This window comes from Cololabis saira, chromosome 19 (genome assembly GCF_033807715.1).
Source record: "Cololabis saira isolate AMF1-May2022 chromosome 19, fColSai1.1, whole genome shotgun sequence".
In the NCBI taxonomy this organism is placed as follows: Eukaryota; Metazoa; Chordata; class Actinopteri; order Beloniformes; family Belonidae; genus Cololabis; species Cololabis saira.
Window position 1 is genome coordinate 29,914,687 of NC_084605.1, and position 18,672 is coordinate 29,933,358.

At 43.3% G+C, this 18,672-nt stretch overlaps 1 protein-coding gene across 4 annotated transcripts in view; it reads right to left on the reverse strand.

Moving 5' to 3' along the window:
* Positions 1-18,672, reverse strand: part of dock1 (dedicator of cytokinesis 1) — a 237,588-nt gene that overhangs the window by 148,289 nt on the left and 70,627 nt on the right. For all 4 annotated transcript variants that reach the window (XM_061709031.1, XM_061709030.1, XM_061709029.1 and 1 more), the window contains exons 19-23: positions 13,871-13,968; positions 10,554-10,643; positions 9,597-9,697; positions 9,382-9,510; positions 6,395-6,503 (exon numbers count right to left, since the gene is read on the reverse strand). In XM_061709031.1, coding sequence (XP_061565015.1) covers positions 6,395-6,503; positions 9,382-9,510; positions 9,597-9,697; positions 10,554-10,643; positions 13,871-13,968 — 527 coding nt within the window. The remainder of the gene's footprint in view (positions 1-6,394; positions 6,504-9,381; positions 9,511-9,596; positions 9,698-10,553; positions 10,644-13,870; positions 13,969-18,672) is intronic.

An 18,672-nucleotide genomic window follows, 5' to 3' on the forward strand; every position in this document is an offset into this window, starting at 1 on the left:
ATGTGCTAATAGTGGAAAAATGTGTTACAAATCTTAATTTTGAGTAAAAATGGAGCATTCTCGCAACAGCCCTGAATGGGATTGGGCGTCGATCTTTGCAGGATTATCCGAATAGCTGCACTTGTGTTAATAATGTATCAATATCACAAGGCACAGGATAAAAAAAAAAACAATGTCATTTGTTCCTGCTCCAGCTGATGAGATACTGGAAGTAAAAGATCTGGAAATGTAATAAATACGCTTGAAATCCAGCTCCTGTGAAGACTATTCCCATCTCCATGTCTGTGGAAGATCTCACCTGAACCTTGATGAGTACAGTTAAATTTGCTTGTGAGTAGCACAATAAAATCACCAAGCGCATACACGTTATGGAAGCTTTAATTTATAATGTAAAGGTTTAACCAAGCCTTCCCCGTCCAATATCCTAGACGGCTGCTAAATACCAGCCAAAGTGGGTTAGTGCATTTATACAGTTACGGTGAGAATTAGCCTCGGTGGTCGTATGTCCCACGGAGGCTAATGAACCACACAGATGCAGCACACTGGACCCCACCTACTTGTTACTGTGTAAGGCTTATTCCTAAAATGTCACAAATAATTGCTGATGTTCAAATGGGACTGCTGAGATAGAAATACCAACTTTAGTGCGTGCTGGGATGTGAAAGCCCTGCAAATATCAGCAGAGACCACCTTAAGTGGAAAGAGCATGATTACCATACATTTCTTTTCAAGGAGTTAAGTCATGACACCTAAATTAAAATCTGCCTTGATCCAATTGCATATTTTGAATGCTTTAATGTGCACAACCTAACATATTTATCTCCATCTCCAAGTGCAGAAGGACTTAAGTGGACTGGTTTTAAAGCTCTTGCAAATACACAGTCTCTACTAAACGAGTGTTTACTCTTTGAAGATGTCATTTTAAGAAAACTAAACTACCCCCAGTTGGGCGGCTACGTTTCTGTTGGAAGTGTCAGTGAGAAAGAAAATCTCAAACCCCCTGCTCCTGCTTGTGCCTCACACACATCAAAAGCATCTGTGGTTGTTTATCAAATTTATTTTGATGCATGTGGGCAGATCTGTCCAGATGTTCATCAGAATTCAGTCTTTTTTTCTTTTTCTCCCCCCCAGCGGGTTAGAATGGGACTAATTATTAGCTTCCCCATACCCACAGCACTTCCTCATGGGTGGATTTGGGAAGAATCCAGGATTCTTCGCTTCCATGGCTGTTCCTCAAGATCAGTTTTTAATTTACTGACAGTAACGCTAATATCTCACCCAATTACACAGCAACTGACTCCTAATTGACTTCTGAGCTTCTCGTACGGCTGACTGAGCACACAGATCTACTGTAGGTGTTCCAAAGTGCATGCACCTTGTGATTATGTTATCGCAAAAAGCATAGGTGTCCTATGAGATGAGCGTGTGAGCAGCTTTGAGTGCAACTCCAGAAAAGAAAGTTAAAATAAAGAAAGAAAAAAATAACCTTATGAGAGTTTAGTTCCAAAACAGAGTCACTGAGTTTGTAGAGAAGGGGCAACAATATGCATGGAAATAGAAATGTCAAAGGTAATAGGAGCATTAAAGTAAATACCTTAAGGAGCAGCTAAAGAGCAGAAGGCCAGAGGAGACCCAAACACCACGACAGGCAAGGTCAGAGTGAAACGTAGGAAGAAAAACACACAGGAAAAGACGGACAAAAGAAATCAACACACAACAAATAAACATATATAAAGTGAGGACCGATCTGACAGTTTCAAGCTACACTGACAAGCTTAAATCAATCTCAGAATCTTCTAAAAGGTCCTCCCACCACTTCACTGAAAGTTTTTTTCTCTCTTTTTTTTGATTAATCCATCCACCCATCTACTTCTGCTTGTTGGGATTTGTGTTGTGGGGGCAAAGAGGCCCAGACCTCCGTATGTCCAGCATCCTCTTGCAGCTCTTCCAGGCGGAGGCCGAGGCAGTCCCAGGCCAGCAGAGCGGTGTAATCCCTCCCTGATGGACGTGCCAAACACACCTCTCCAGCATCCTAACTAGACGCCGCGACCACCTCAGCCAAAACATCTGACCCTCAATCTAAGGGACAGTCCAGCCATGATGCAGAGGAAACTCATTTCAGTCACTCGTATTTATAATCTTGTTCTTTCAGTTACTACCCACAGTTTGTGACCATAGATTTGGGGAGGAACGTAGATGGACCAGGAAACAGAGCCTTGCCTTTTGTCTCAGCTGTCTTCACTACAGACCGATAAAAGTCTGAATTACGCCAGATTCTGCAACGATCTTCCTGTCAATCAAATTCTCTGCTCTTCCCCACTAGTGAACAAGACCAAAAGGTCCTTTAAAGTCCTCTACTTGAGGCGGCATCTCTTTCTTAACCTGGAGAGCATTCAACCCTTTTCTAAGTGAGATACGTAGTCACAGATTTGAAGGTGCCGATTCTCATCTCTGCAGCTTTGAGCCCGGTTACGAAACCACTCCAGTGTGAGATGAGGATCGTGGCCCAATGACTCCAACAGGACCCGATCATATGCAGAAGCAGAGATGAAATCCAGAGGAACAAATTGGAGTCCTTTTGACAGTGCAGAGAAATTCTGTCTGTACACAGAATCTGTGACAAAGAGTAGCCCCGGCAGTCCCACTCCACTCACAAAGAAACTGAGTTCATGCCCAGATTACAAACCAAACTCTTGCTCTTCTTGTATAGAAATTCAATCCCCTCCTATCAATAAATCCAGTATTCCCTACTCCCTAAACGTGCAACACAGGACCCCAGAATACCCCTTTTTGCAATACCCCACATGGGGACAGTTAGGTAGACCGCCATGCCCCTTTCAGGACACTTGTGAGGGTAAAAGCTGGTCTCTCATCGGTCCCCCTGGATCTGAGGTTCAATTACCATCATTAAAGCAGCACAATGTAACTTTCAGCTTTTGCTGAGTTTGGCGGCTCCTTTGGACAAAAGCGCTAGTGCTTTACCAGAAAGAACACTACGTTTCCCATGAGCACCAGGGAGTACTGCCGGAAAAATCCTGATCTCCCGTCGCGTGCATTTGTTTTGATAGTGAATGAGAGAAGACGGGACGGACTTTCACAACTACTTTTCTGTTTTCAGCGGTCGTTTGCAGGATGGATAGCGAAGAGGTAATGTATCTATTTTTGGCTAAACAATATAATATGACGATGTTGAAAATCACCAAGTTCAACTTAGTTTTATTAGTGACGTCACCCCTGCCCCCCTGTCCTGTTTCAGAGAGATAATGCGCCCCATATTACAAACTCATACGCTCTGGTTTTGTTCTACTGCACCTTTTTCCTGTCACGTCTTTTAGAGGGACTTCGTCATAAATTAGTAGTCCAACATACTTAAATATACGTAAATCACCATCGGTCGGACATCCCTCCTCGTCTTTCATCTCACGCCAGCGAGTGAACGCCGGGCCAATGTTTATTCTTGTCCGGGCATTTAGCTTTTTACTCTCCCGCTTTCTTTTTTTATTTTATTTTCTTCGTTTTTTTCGCTGCTTCGGCCATGATACCAGCTTCTGCTGAGCTCTGCGCTCCAAGCCCCGCCCAGCTTTCGTCTCGACTACGAATCAGGAAGGAGGTGGAAGTGACATATGCCGTAAAGCAGTCAAAGCCATAAAAATGTGTAGTTTTTTAGTGTGGAAGGGTTCCTACCATGCACCTCAAAGTTACATAGTGCCAGTGAAGGCGATACAGACCCCTCAGACCATGACAGAGGTGTCATTAAACCTGTTGGAAGTTGATTTACCATCACAATGACTCTGGAAATATTATATTAAGGTGGAAAAATACATAGTGCTGCTTTAAAGTTGAACTATAGACCAGTACTTACGGATCACGTGGTAAAATAAGTCCACACGGACCCTGTTGCAGAGTAACAGACACATCAGGGTAGTAAAGAATGCCAGATTAAGTGATGCACCCAATGTGAAGCCTGTGGGGGGAGTGTTATAATCTTACTTCAGTTGGTCAAGTTCACGTTCAGCACATCATGTGCCCAAAACAATTAGGTCAGCTGACTATCTGAATATAAGGAATGGGAATGTTTTTGTTTTCCCCCTCAACAGATTTTGGGACTCCAAGAAGACCTTGTCGGGATGCATAATCCTCAAACTGTGCAAAAGTTCTTCGGGGGGCATGAGACATCATTTCACACAGAGAATCTTTGTGATGTAGAGAGTAGACTTTAGCCATGGAGACAAATCTCCACTTATCAATACAAGATATTGTGAAAAATGAATGCAACTCTGAATGGAAAGGAATGCTTTGACATTGAGGTTGCAGAACATGCACGCTGGTTAAAGCTCTGAGGAGGTGCAACAAATTATGTTTGTGATTTTTTTTCCCTTTTTTCCCAGGCTGTGTGCATCAATGTATGCCACGGACAGTTGTACAGATGAATTAACCATATGTTGTTTAGTTTAAATTATTCAACAAGCCATGCCTAAAGGGGTGCAACTGCCATGAAGTAGAAAAATGTATTATTATAGAATATTTCAATTTATTGTGGGGCATCACCAAGGAGTAAACACAAAACATGCTTTGGGATGCAAGTGGGTAGACTTACAGTCACTTACATAATGTATGCATAACCTGTTAAACATGCAACATGATCAATAGAAAGTCATCATCCTGGATAACCAGAAATCCAACAATGTGATCGGGCCAGTATCGGTTCTGAACAACTCAAAAACAGGCCTTGAAGTCGGTAGAGTTGCCATCATACTCTCTGTGCAGATTCTCCCAGGCTGTGTGTACCTCAAGTAAACAAAACGGCTTAATGATGATGTAGTGTCATGCCGGTGTGTTGTGTAATAACCTGATGACTTATGTATAAACGGCTATTGTGCTCAAGCACGACTGAGACCGGAGTAATGTGAGCGCGGGTCTCTGGGGAAATTGGGAGTCAGGGTCAATCTTTCCTGTGCACGGTACAGTACAACTCAGCCGCTGTGAGTGACCGCCAAGAGGCAGGTGATCAGAAGTTTATGGCTGCTCCGAGTATATCTTGGCAGGAAGATGAATTTCACAACAGACGGTAAATCTTAAGAAGTGCTTTTTGCCAAGATAAATTACAGCAAAGATAATATACTGGGCCGGCAAAGCGGCATGGTGGTTAGCACTGTCGCCTCACTGCAGGAGGGGTGCTAGTTTGAATCTCAGTATGGAGTCTGACATTTTTCCTGTGCCTGCCTTCTGAGCGTGAGCTTGGAACTGAACCCCGACGCCTTGAACTAGTGACCCGTCCCACGGGGAAACAGCTCCCACCTGATGACAGCTGGATAGACACCCCCACCCCTTGACCCTGAACAGGATGGAGCAGGTATGAGTGGGTGGATGGATGGATGGATTTCAACCAGCTTCAGAATATGGAGCTAGAACAGTCTCATAATTGACAAATGCACAGGACAAGTTTTACAAATGCACAGACCGATTTGCAAATACACACACCGTTTCACACGTGCACAGAACAATTCACACGTGCGTAGGACGAGATATACATATACGTATAAATATCTCGTATACATATACGAGATATTTATCTTTTATCTCCTGTTGCTGTTTATTTATCTTTACTCCACCAACTCGAAATATTAATCACTTTTCTAAGCGAACGCAGTTCAAACAGCAGGTGTACCCGCCCCTTTAATCTGATTGGTTGCAGATCCTTCCGTGTTAAAAAAAACCTATTTGTGGATCGAATCACGTCACAGGAGTCTCAAAAGTCACACACAAATCCAGCGCAGCTCACAGACAAAAAAACGTTTGAAAAAAAAATACATTTGTATATCTTGTCCTACGCACGTGTGAATTGTTCTGTGCATTTGTGAAACGGTGTGTGTATTTGTAAAACTTGTCCTGTGCATTTGTCAATTATGAGACTGTTCTAGCTCCATATCAGAATCCTTTGTAATTGGATTTTAACACTTTTCTTCTAGCTAACCCCCATAATCAACGTCCCCAAAAAAGTGAAATAATCAACAGGTTTTTGCCAAAAATACACCCAATCTTAACCATTAAAAGTCAGTTAAGATACCCTTGTGTGTTGCAACCTCGACAAGTTCATAGAGAGGAAGGGAGAGTACAGACAGAGAAATATGGATAAGAGGAACAAAGAGGACAGAGAGGCCATCAAATACACAGAGAGGTCCTGGTATTAATTTCCAATAAGCTGCTGTAGCAGTTACCATCAACAAAGATTCATGCATATGCACCCACCTAATGTCATCGAAAGCTAATCACATTCAATGTATTTGCTATCCACGGAGCAGAAATTATTTACTGTTGTGCAGCAGGAGACACTTTTTGGCACAGAGTTTGAGAGCAATATCACTCAGTTCGACCCGGGTGATAATCAGCCTACCTTCACCATGCCAGTGTTTTCTGAGTTACTGTTCATCATGTCATTAAAAGATGTGAAAAGGTTCCTCAAGGACTCCATGAAGTCGGCCTCTCCTTTGTTCTCATAGAGCCTGAAAGGAGATAAAAGTATTAGAGTTAACTATTGCACATGATCGCGAGGCTGTCGGTTCTTTCATCCCCTGAGCAAACAGTCCCCCCTCCAACCCCCCCCGAACTGGAAATGACAAGTGTTTGATGGCTCTCTGTTAAATCATTAAAACACAGTCAGCAGACGGGCCCGTGCGTGTGCGTTATCGCTGCAAATATTCTTGGATCGGAACCACAGACATCGCTCTTACTGCCAGCCGGATTTGCATTTAAAAACAACATGACGAGACCCCGAAGCAACCGTCTGTTGTCATGTGGAAATTAAAAAGAAAATCTGACACAAAAAAAATTTAATGATCTATGCTAATGGCTCTCCTGGAATACTATACAAGATAGGGGAAAGCAAGTGTCATGTTAGAGTTCACTTGCTCAATGTTCTAATCTGTTTAATGTGTAGAATGACGGATGTCTCTTCTCGTAGTTATTACATTGAGCAGAAGCTGTTCGGAGCCTTCAGCAACCAGAAGCCAATGATCGCATAACAACTGCAGAAAACACTCCCCTCGTTATCTAATTGTGTGGAAACACAAAGCGGGGTTCCTTCCGTAATCCCCCAAAAATGCAAATGTGCTTCATCCTCCTTGCAGAGGCCATACGTCTTCACAAACTGGTTATTAACTGGAAATGAGCCACATTGTACTTGATGCAACCTAATAGAGATCGTGACTAGTTAGAGACACTGCGATTGTTGTTATCGTGCATGCACAGACGCGCACAGGAGCAAAGGGAGGCAAGTCATAGAAAGGTGAATGGGTGGGTGGCTGTCACTGGATCAGATTTCCCTTGCCGTTATCAGGAAAGATGGGTTTAGTGGTGCTGTGGTATCTCACTGGGATGCCGGCGTTAGACAGTAGTAGTCGTCACCGCTGAGGTCTTTTAGAAACCAAGGGATTAAATCGAGGCATGCGTCCCAGAGCCCCCAACAATTAGTTAAAGCTGCTGCTCACCCGCAGCATCAAGGAGCTCAGTGAGCTCGGGACAGTCTCGTGTCACCGGAGGAAACTCTGTGATTAAGGCTCTCTTCACCAATTAAGTACAACTATCCCCCTGGCTCACGTTTAAAAAAAAAAAAAGAAAGAAAAAAGAAGCCAAACCCCTGCTGATGTGGGCCCGGCCCCTTCATGTCACAGCTCCAGAAGGCTCTGACGAACCCCAAGAACTATTTCCACTCAGACTTGGACATCAAACAGCTCCAGAGGAGAACAGTCAGTGCGGTTACATGCACGTCTAAATCAAGCTATTGGCAACAATCTAGCTGAGGATTGAACTGGAGGTTCAGAGAAATCCAAGTATACGTGCGCAGGAACACAATTGATTATTGAGGGAGGTGCGTTCGACTACGCGACGCTAGGTGGCGCCACACGCACTTTCCCGTTGGCGTTCTTCTGGTACAATTGACCCTTTGTCAAGCCCCCGTTGCTACGTGGACAAAACTGTCATCTCTCCCGTCCACTTCCATTGTAAAAACAGGGTTTTACATCACTTTATTTCTAATTATTGGACCAAAGAAAATCAACAGCAACTGCAGTAGATATAAATAAAAAGGAACACTTCAGGTACCGTGTAGTGGGTTTAGAAAACTGAGGTTTTGAACAAAGGGTTGAACTGCGACCCTTTGTCGACATAGCTTTATCCAAAGCAGACATTTTTCGTAATTTACCGTTGTATTTGGGATGAAATATATTCCTGTGATATTCTCTGGGTAGCGGGTGTCACTTTTACCAGTGCCCCAAACACACCCCTTAATCATATTAAGATAGATAAATAAAACGCTTCCGCGGTTGTAGCTATGGGTTGTAGCCTGCTGCCGAGCCGACTTTGTTTTGGCAGTACGGATCGGAGTTTCTTTTACTAATACAAAGTAAAAAAAAAATAATCCAGTGATTTAAATTTCGATACAAGGCAAGTAAAACCTACACTTTTTCCATTGATGTGAACGAGAGAGACGGCTGTTTTGTCCAACCGGATATTCTGCCCGGATGTAGCAACGGAGAATGATTTTTCTGATTGGTCAGTCAGGGACCAATCAGAAGGCTGACAAAGGGTCAATTAGTAAACAAGAGGGAAGGAGGACCACATGTGAAAAAAGGACGCTAATGATGCTGCAGCTCTGTAACTGTCGTACATATTAAGCCTGATCATGTTTCAGGTAAGATGCATGCAAAGTCTCCCTCTTCTTCTTCTGTTACCGTGTTGTTGTGATGCAGTGACGGTTATTATTCCTGCTTCCGTGGTGTCGTCACTTCCGGAAGGGGAATATCTAGGGGCCTTCGGTAGCTCGGTTAAGTGTTGGTTGCGTATACATGCCGGAATAACTCGGATTAAGACTGCATTATCTGGTACTAAAAGCTCAATCTCAAGAGCTTCAGTTTGGCCGGGCTAAGGTGTATACATGGCTTTAAAAATTCAAAATCGGTCGGATTAAGGCAAGAAATCAACTTTCTGTTAGTGCATGTAAACGTACTGACTGTTGCAGTCCTATGGTATGCAAGATAGAGGCCAAAGGGTCCTCTGCACGTTGTGCAGAAATCCGATCAAACTCTGCATGTGCAATTAGTTCAGGATCATACACCAGGCTCATGAACCGCCAACAGCTTCGTCCCACAGCTCTGCAGCATCTATTCAACACTCCTACAGCCAATCATGTTTACCCATTGCACCACAAAAATTAAGAAACTGGTGGTGAATGAGTTCATGCTAATGGATGTGTGAGCTCGACTTGACATGTGAGTGGAAATAAAGATGATCATGATGTATCCGAAGAGCATCTGTACCCAATAATCTCATTCTTAACAATAAATAAACATTATGTTGGTCATTCATTAGTGCAGCAGTACGTACTGGTTGAAGAGGACTCTGGAGCGCACGATGAACTTGAAGATGTACTCCAGAGCCTTCATGGCCTTGAGCAGCTGCTCTGTGAGCTTCTCTGCATTTTCCACGTAGTTCTTCAAAACTTTGGTCAGCTTCCTGCAGACACAATTTGGCCCACAGTCATTAGAAAAGCAGTTTCAACTCTCCTTGCGCTACTTCTGCGAAGGCGTGAACCAACTCACGTGTACGCCAGCGTCGCGCTGAAGTGCTTGCGAATGTACGTCTCGAGAACGGGGTTAAAGTGCTGGAACTTCCTGTCGGCTATGAGTCCAATTATGAACACCTGGCGGGGAACAAAGACACGCGCGTTAACATGTAAACGATGAGTTGCATAATGAGGAGCAGAGAACACTACACATCCTACTCAATATGCTAAAACAGATAGGGAAATTACACGAGGGTCCATCTGAGCTCAAACCTATTTTCTCTCAATTGTCTGGCCTGCAGATAATCTTGGACACCCGATAACATATTTTTTTCTCTCTAAAAGGAGAAAATAGCTTTTTGGAGATGCACCTCCTGATGGCATACTAGATAGGATTCAGCACGACACTTTCTTATATATTAAATCCCAAATTTGCCAGCAGTGAGTTGACAAAGTTCTTTAATAACCCCGTCTTTGTTTTTCCTTGTAAAACTCCTCTTCCCGCCCCACCGACATTGGAAGGTGGATTTTTCTCTGCAAAATGACTCAAGTGCTCACTCTAGAACTCATATCTCACTTCACCTGCATCATTATAGCATTTATCCTGTCATAGGACATGTTTGACCTGTCAAGAGGGAGCTTTTATTTTTCTTCTCTTGAACACAAGTGTGACATTAAGCTCATCTGGCATTCAAAGATGCAAATGATTAAGTGAAACCGTGCAATTATTCTTCTAACACGTCAATGATTTGCTTTTCAGAGGCAAACAAATGTGTTTTTTTTTCCTTGGAAAGTAAGCACCTCTTTTCCCCCATTAGCTGTAGCTCTTGAGTTTGAAGGAAAAAAAAAACCACTCAGAAATTAAAATGTAGCAGAACAAGGACATCCACCCAGTATTTAAACACACAAGACACTTCACAATGTTTAATATTTGGATCCGAGCTGCAGATGTATTCCGATGCTTATTTTTAAGTTTTTTCTATATCTTTCTTACCAAGGCATCAAACACCAACGTATCAAAAGTGTCACTGTCGGAGTTTTCCATCATGATGTTGAAGAGAGCATCCAGGGTGTCTTGCAGAAACTAGAAGGACAGATGCGAAGTGCATTTTGACAGGTTAACAACAGCATATGGCAATACAAGAACCACGTCAACAGAGAAAGGGGAAAAATAAGTATCATAAAGCCGCGTAGCAGTCAGAGCAGCTGTGGTTTTAGGTGAGTTATAACTGCACTGCAGCAAGATGAAAGATCTATAAACACAGTTACAAAAACTCCTCAAAGAGTTTTGAAAAAAGCTCACTGCATGAGTTAATAATTAAACATTAATGATCATTTTTGTTTAAAAGTATGATACAGACCAGCGTTCTTCAATTCAGGTCCTCGTGGGACGTTACCCTGCTTAAACACATCTGATTCTAATTAATGGTCGTGATCGGCATTAGGCCTGTGTTGAAAAAAAAATCGATTTTCCGAATTTAAATCGATTCTCATATTAATTCCTAAAAATTCTAAAAGATTTAAAAGATTGATTTTTTTTCTTCATTACATTTTCGCCCGGTGAACATAATTTAAGTCACACATGGGCGTGGTGTGAAACTATCAAACAATGAACATGGCGTCTAAGAGTAGCTGCAGCGTTAACAAAGCGCTGGTTTTTAAAACTCCTGAAAGGCTTAAAAATGTGTGCAAACGTTTTTTTTTTCTTTTCTTGAACTTAATCAATTTTTCTTTTGAGAAAATGCTGAAAGAGGGGTCACTAAAAGCCGGGGACACTGCGCGCTTCTTTGCCCCCTCCCGTCCCCGCTGCCCTCGTGAACAAAACAAACGAAGCGGCCGCCTGAGAAACCAGCGCAGAAGCTACAGAACGACCGGTTTACTTCAGAGCAGAGCAGCTTCCCAGGCCTGTTAACGCCGGAAAATACTTGCTATTTGAGCCTGCGTTAATCCGTTTGCACAGACAACCAGCTGCGTTGTAAACGGACCTCGCTCGCCCTCCACGCGAGGAGCACCTCGTACTGTAATACAAAATTACGATTCCACCTATTACAGATGTCGCCGTTAAAGTACATGATCGTCAGCCTCTTTGTGTTGTAACGTTTATGTTTTTCACTCTGTAAGTGTTCTTCCTAAATTTGCATAAAATGCTAAAAACCAAATTCTCAAAAATTCAAAACCGAAAAAAAACGAAAATGGAAAAAATAAAAACGGAATGTAGGGAAAAAATACAACCGATTTCATACGGCCGTACCTCTGTTTGCTGCCCTGGATCTGTTTGATAATTCTGCCCCACACAATGTTTCTGAAAACAATTATATCAGCATACTGGGAGCCATCATTAGCTGCCAATACTTGCTGTTGAATCTCAATATAATACTAGTATTCATATGTTGCATAACTACAGTCATATAATTCAGGCAACAGCTCAAAAAACATTTTTAATAACACTAACCCAAATCTATATCGGATCGAATCAAATATAATCCTGATAATTGGTTCTGAATCTTAAGAATTGGAATCGAATCGATTCTTGACATTTGAATCGATACCCAGCCCTAATCGGCATGTCATCAAGGTCTGCACAAGTCTGATAATGACATTTATCATCATTTGTCATTTGTATCAGAGTGTGCTGAAGCAGAGAAACCACTAAAACGTGCAGGACCCTCAAGGACTGGAATTGAAGACAACTGCTATAAACATTCATTTACTGAATATGATCACAATAATTATGCACGAGAGCAACATGCAAGCTCTATTCAGCAAAGATCTGAACCAGGTTTTCCTATTAATTTCAATACTCTTCTGTCAGATTTTGCCAGTATAACACAACTGTAGTCTCTTGTTCCAGTTCTGTGGTCACATCTAGGTCCAGATTGGCCTCAAGAAGGTGTAAGCCTTGAAATTCCCAAGAACCAAATCCAATCAAACATCCATATTAGGGCTGTTCGATTTTGCCCAAAAATAAAATCTCGATTTTTTTCTCTCAAAATCCGATTACGATTATTTTGTGAATTGACAAAAGTCAAAGAAATGATTTCAAATATGCTGTTTTTTTATTGAACATTTGCCCCATTGGGCTTTAAGTGCAAACTTTGCTCTTATTAAACCAAAAATGAATGAATAAAGTGCAAAACTCTGTAAAATAAGTTGAAAAAAAGTTAAAAAAAATAATAAAATATAAAGTTTTATCTCTGAAAAAAAAAAATCAGCAAATCAGCACTTGCAAACATACAGTAAGTTATATTTCCAATTAAATAAAACAAGACATTTTCTAATTAAACTAAACTGGGTCTTTGCATGCTAAATAATAATGCAACCCATGAAGGAGGTAGAGGTGTGTAATGTCAGTCAATACATTTGCTATTCACATTTGCAAGTTTTTTGCAAGGAACACAAGCCGGTCTACCGCATCTGGCTTGAGGGATGCCCGGTGGCATGTTCCAACGCCCCCTCCTACACTAAAGACCCTCTCCGATGGGGCACTTGTCGCAGGTATTGAGAGGTATTTCCATCAATCATTAATATGGTTTCAATCATTAATATGTGTGCAGACAAGGTAAAAAAAAAAAAAAAAAAGTGAAAAATCGATTTTACGATTTTCACGTTTTAACATCGTTCTAATTACATAATCGCGATTACGATTTAAAATCGATTAATCGAACAGCCCTAATCCATATGATGTGCTAATCCAGGCATGCAACACACAGAACCGTCCCCCTCACAAAGAGGTCCTCCGTCCACATCCTGATCATAGGACGTGGACACGGGACACGATATACAGTAAGGTAGGTGTTTTTATTGTTGTCTGTTACAGATCCACACTCTTGAGCAATATTCCCTGTCGGCGGCACCTTCACAGACATTGTCATTCAGTGCACCACGTCCAAGGTTAAGCTATGATCATAGCTAAATTGATCCATTTAATTGAACCTGATCTTTACCCGGCATCTGAGGTAAAACAATTTACCGACCAAAGTGCTGACTGCAGAGTGTGATTCCACTACAGGAGGTGACAATATGCTTGTCAGCGCTGGTCTTTCTCTGGTTTATTCCATAACACACGAAACCGCTGACAAACCCCCCAAAAAACGGCAGATTTATACGACGTTAAGCTGTGAAATAGATCTTATTTGTCTGGCAGGGAGTAAAAACACTTGAGAGATTACCGACGGGGAAACTGCAGCGCTCAGGAACACTAGCGTAGCTTTGTCACTCATACAAATTTATAAGGAGAAAAATATACGATTCACAATCATTCATTTATAGGTGAAAGGTTTGTCGATGCAGTGAAGACTTGTAGCCTCTCACCTTCACAACTTCTCCACCTTCAACCTTCATCAGCTGGCGGAGGTTCTGCTGCAGAAGACTGGTGTTCGAGCGCCATTTCAGCAAACCAAGGAGGTCAACTGGAGGAAGAAAAGACACGAAATTCATCACTAAAATACTAAGTGTTCATCCTGCAAATGCTAAAAGAATATGAACAAAATTGGAGCTGAACAAGTGGAGGGCCAAACTCAAATTCCCTCAATACCATGTGCATCATTTCATCAGATGTTTTACTGTGATGTGCTTTATAAGACTAAAGGGAGACCTTGCTCCACTTAAGGCAGATTGATAGTGCCAGTTTGTTAAGGCATCAACAGATACCAACAACTACGATCCATTTACTTTCAAAAAGGTGTCAACTTTCATTCGTTAAATGTGAAGTTCAGAAATTCCTCCCCTGAAAATAACTCTATATTTCTACCCCGTCACAAACCGATAAGAAACTTCATGGCAGCTGTTTCCACTTCTTATATACAGTCAAATATACGGTTCCTCTCCCCTTCTTGGGGCCCTCCACCCTTGCAGGTTCCTCTTCTCGTCACGCCTGACTGGCTGTTGAGAGTCAGTCAAGCATGATGACACGATGATGGATGTCTGTCATCTGGAACCAGACAACCTATCAAGGTTCATTCAAAAGATCCTGCCTGAGCTACTGGGACTCCCAGAGAAGGTAAAAGATCTGAAAATTGAAGGTATCGCACCTAAGAGACACGAATTTAACACAATGTGGCTAAATCATCAGTCACCCAGGTCTCCGCGGGGCAGAGCTGTTGGAGGCTAAACTAAACCGTGGCACACGAGACAGTAAGGCACAAAGAGAGGAAAATCTTGTTTGCTCTGGAGAGAATCCGAGCGTCTTCAACAAATATCACCTGCTTTAAAGTAAATGTCTCTACAGGAAGACACATTTAAAAAGATTCAACAAAACTGACAGATGGAAAGTGGTGAAATAATTAATTTCTACAAAATACATGCCTTTGTCACTGAAATTTGAAAAGACTAGGCTATTTGTTTCCAACAAATCATCCCTTAAAAGCATTCCTGTTCTCTTTTGCGAACACACGCAGCCTTTTTTCTTCATTATCGTACGTGCTGCACAGCTTCACGTGAGTTTCCGACCCCATCGTTCAAAGTTCCCCTTTCAACCGAGGTAGGGATGTTGTCAACTCTCTCCGGGGCCGGGTTCTTGACAAATCAGCGGTTCTCCTCCGGGCTTCGTTTAGTGAAGCGCACTGCAAATATCCAGAGAAGAGCGAGCAGACGCTCCACGGGAGCTTCCAGTGCTGCGAGACCGCCTGCATAAATCCTGCTTAATTAAATTGAATGTTTCATCTCAGCTGTGGGGATCAGTGATGAGGTGACATGTGAATAAAGCAGGAGGCCCGCAGCAAGGAGCTTTCAAGTTCTTTTCTTCGTCCTTTGTGTGATTACGTCTTGGGGATAAATCACTTGAGATAAATCAGTTAAACTGAGGTAGATATGAAAATATGAACTATATTATATGATAAAGTTTGGAGACCAATCATTGGTTATTTTCATTACCAATTAAATTGTCATCGTGTTTTAGTGTTTGTTTTTTCCAACCAACAGCGCAACAACAGAGGAGTTTAATTTATATCATATAAAAAGGGGGAAAACTTGTTATATTTATGTATATATCTATATAAATCAGCTTATAAGAATGCCGTGGTAAAGAGAGGGCCATTTCAATACAGCCTTGTCTCAAAGAAACTGCAAAAAATTACTCTACCAAGTTTTAATAAAGTCAACGTTTTAGAAATATATCACCTTTGTATTGATTTAACCTGTTCCTCCTGCTTTTGTGGGGATGACATATCCTCCGACAACACATGGTCTCTGTTTAATGAAGTTAATGCGCGGTGACGAGGCCATCTGATCTTGGAGCACCGCGTGGTGCCTTGCCAACTAAAACCACAAAGATCTGGGTAAATATCAACAGTGGGGCTGCTTCACAGGAATGAACCCACTCAGCAGAGGCTCTTTCAGTTGGGAGTCTTTTCCATTAATTTCACAGCAACTGAGCATGTCCATTTTCTAAATGAACAGTTGTGTTAGCTTTTCATTAAAACCCGCCACAGCGGTCGCACTGGGTCGGACCTAGTGACGTTTACGGATGACTTCAAACCCAAACACAGTTCGGAGCAGGTAAGAGCGGGCCACATTTGTCAAATGGTATGCTTTTCTTCCATCCCCCCCCCGTTATGTGCAAATGCTCCATGATGTTCAACACATTTTACCAACCACCCCGCCTCCTCCTCTTTGTGCTTCAGCTCTGCCTACAAACCCTGTCATCGCGCACACGCACACACACACACACACACACACACACACACACACACACACACACACACACACACACACACACACACACACACACACACACACACACACACACAGGTGGCAAATAATCAACATAACTGTACAAGTAGCATTGATCAACACCAATTAGACTCCATAAGTCATATACCCCCCCCAAGCCCAAACGGAAGCCAGAGAAACCTGACTTCATTTCACAGAATCATTTTCCTTCGCTTCTCAGCTGAAGTGACAGATATGTTTTTTTTCTGGAGCTGACAACAAGATGCCTTGAGCAGTTTATCGCCCTCACCTCCTCAGGATGATTAAACCAGGTTGAAATGGCAACATGACCTGATTTAAAACAAAATAGATAAATAAAAAGTGAGCCCTTACGTACGCTACATCGACACAAAAATGACGTAACTGCGACAGATTGATGAAGCGTTTGACTGCTCACAGATGGGGATAAAATCCTTGAAGAGGTAAGGCGAATGAATGACCAGTAATAATTGACAGACTGGCCTTTTCACGTACCGTATTTTCGCGACCATAAGGCGCACTTTTTTTTTTTTTCCTCTTCTAAAATGTGCCGGCGCCTTTTGAACCTGAATTACGGTAATGTGAGGCCGGCCACCATGTGAATGGTAAAAAGAGAAGGGGGCGGGTGAAGCCCCAGTGAGTTGCGACGTGAATGAGACTCCACTGAGCTGTTTAAAGCGGAAACAGAAGATGAAGACTTTTAAGGATTTGCTTGATGTGTAAAGTGAAATAAAATACAATCAAACTAAGTTTTGCTCCGCTCTATTTAAATAAGCACACTTGTGTGTGTGTTCTGCAGCGCGCGTGTGTTTTGCATGTCAGAACCGAGCATACACCTGCCGTGGGTTTGCGGGGTCCGATCGCCGCATCCCCGGGACAGATCCGGCTGAAATCCCGCTGGTCGGTCCCCGGGAGCCCCTGCTATCAGTCAAGGTGCGCTCCTCCGGTCCCGGTCGGTCGGAACCGGTCACATTCCCCAGTTGAAGCCGCGGTGATGAGTGGAGCAGCGCCGCGCTGCTTACAGCCCGACTTCCTTGTTCCCAAAGCGGGGTGCGATTGACCTGGTTCCCACCCGCTTTGGGAGCAGAGATTTCAGGGGTCTGTCTCAGGTCAGATCAACTTCAACCTCCGAGATTTTTAGCGGAATCTGTCGGTTACAAACCCTGTTACCGGATCCCGACATGCGCGGGTGTGTTTCGCGCCGCGAACACACACATACTGGTTTATGTTGTGCTTGCCTGCCGCGCTGATGGACAGAAACGCTTGGTGATTTTTAAAAGAAAAACTTTGCATAAGACGTTTCCAGCCGGAGTCATTATAACGGCGAATGAAAAGGGGTGGCTGGAGACGGGATCCGCGCCGGGGAGAGACGGGATCCGCGCCGGGGAAAGACTGGGTCTGCGCCGGGGAAAGACTGGGTCTGCGCCGGGGAAAGACTGGATCTGCTCCGGGGGAAAGACTGGATCTGCGCCGGGGAGAGACGGGCTCTGCGCCGGGGAGAGACGGGCTCTGCGCCGGGGAGAGACGGGCTCTGCGCGGTGGAGGATCCGCACAACGGGGTATGAAAAGTTTATTTACTGTTGTGCAGAAAGTGACTGACACCGAGGAAAGACGTTTCCAGCCGCAGTCATTATAAGGGCGAATGAAAAGGGGTAGCTGGATGAAGAGATGATGATCAAGTGGCTGAGACATGTCTGGAAATTCGGACTGGCGCAGCTGAACTAGCGGAGCTCTTTAATGCAGAAACAGAGGATGAGGACTTTGAAGGGTTTGATTAATGTAAAAATTGAAATAAAGTACAATCAAACTAAGTTTTGCTCCTGTCCTATTTGTGATCTAGTCCTATACCACGGACTAGATCTGTGTGCTTGTGGGTCTGTTCTGCAGCGTGAGTGTGTTTTCGGCGCGCCTGTGTGCAGCTCCGCGTCTCCGTGTCTGTGACTGCGCCTTTTGGGTCGGTGCGCCGTATGTATGTTTTAAAACCAAAAATTACACACAAAACGGAGGGTGCGCCTTTCACACAGTGCGCCTTATGGTCGTGAAAATACGGTAAATTGCATCCAGCGGGCTAACGCAGCTGAGGCAACAGTTTGACAGAATTATTTTACTCGTCTGCCTTTTGCAATCAGTGAGAACGGCTGTCGTGCTGTAGCCGAGGCCGTTCGTTCATCGACATCAGCACCCCCCCGGGGCCGTGCAGGACGCCGCTCATTCAGCTGTATTTAAATGACAACTTATACCAGAGACTAAACTTAACAAGCCTCAGTGGGTGCATTGTTACTGCAACACGAATGTGTCGCCCCCCCCTCTCTTCCACCTAATGTTAAGAAGCGCTTTCGCAACAAAATTCTTCCCTTGTGCGAGCGATCTAACCAAATCCCATTCCGAGGTCCACGGTGGCCTCATTACTGGAGCTTTATGAATCT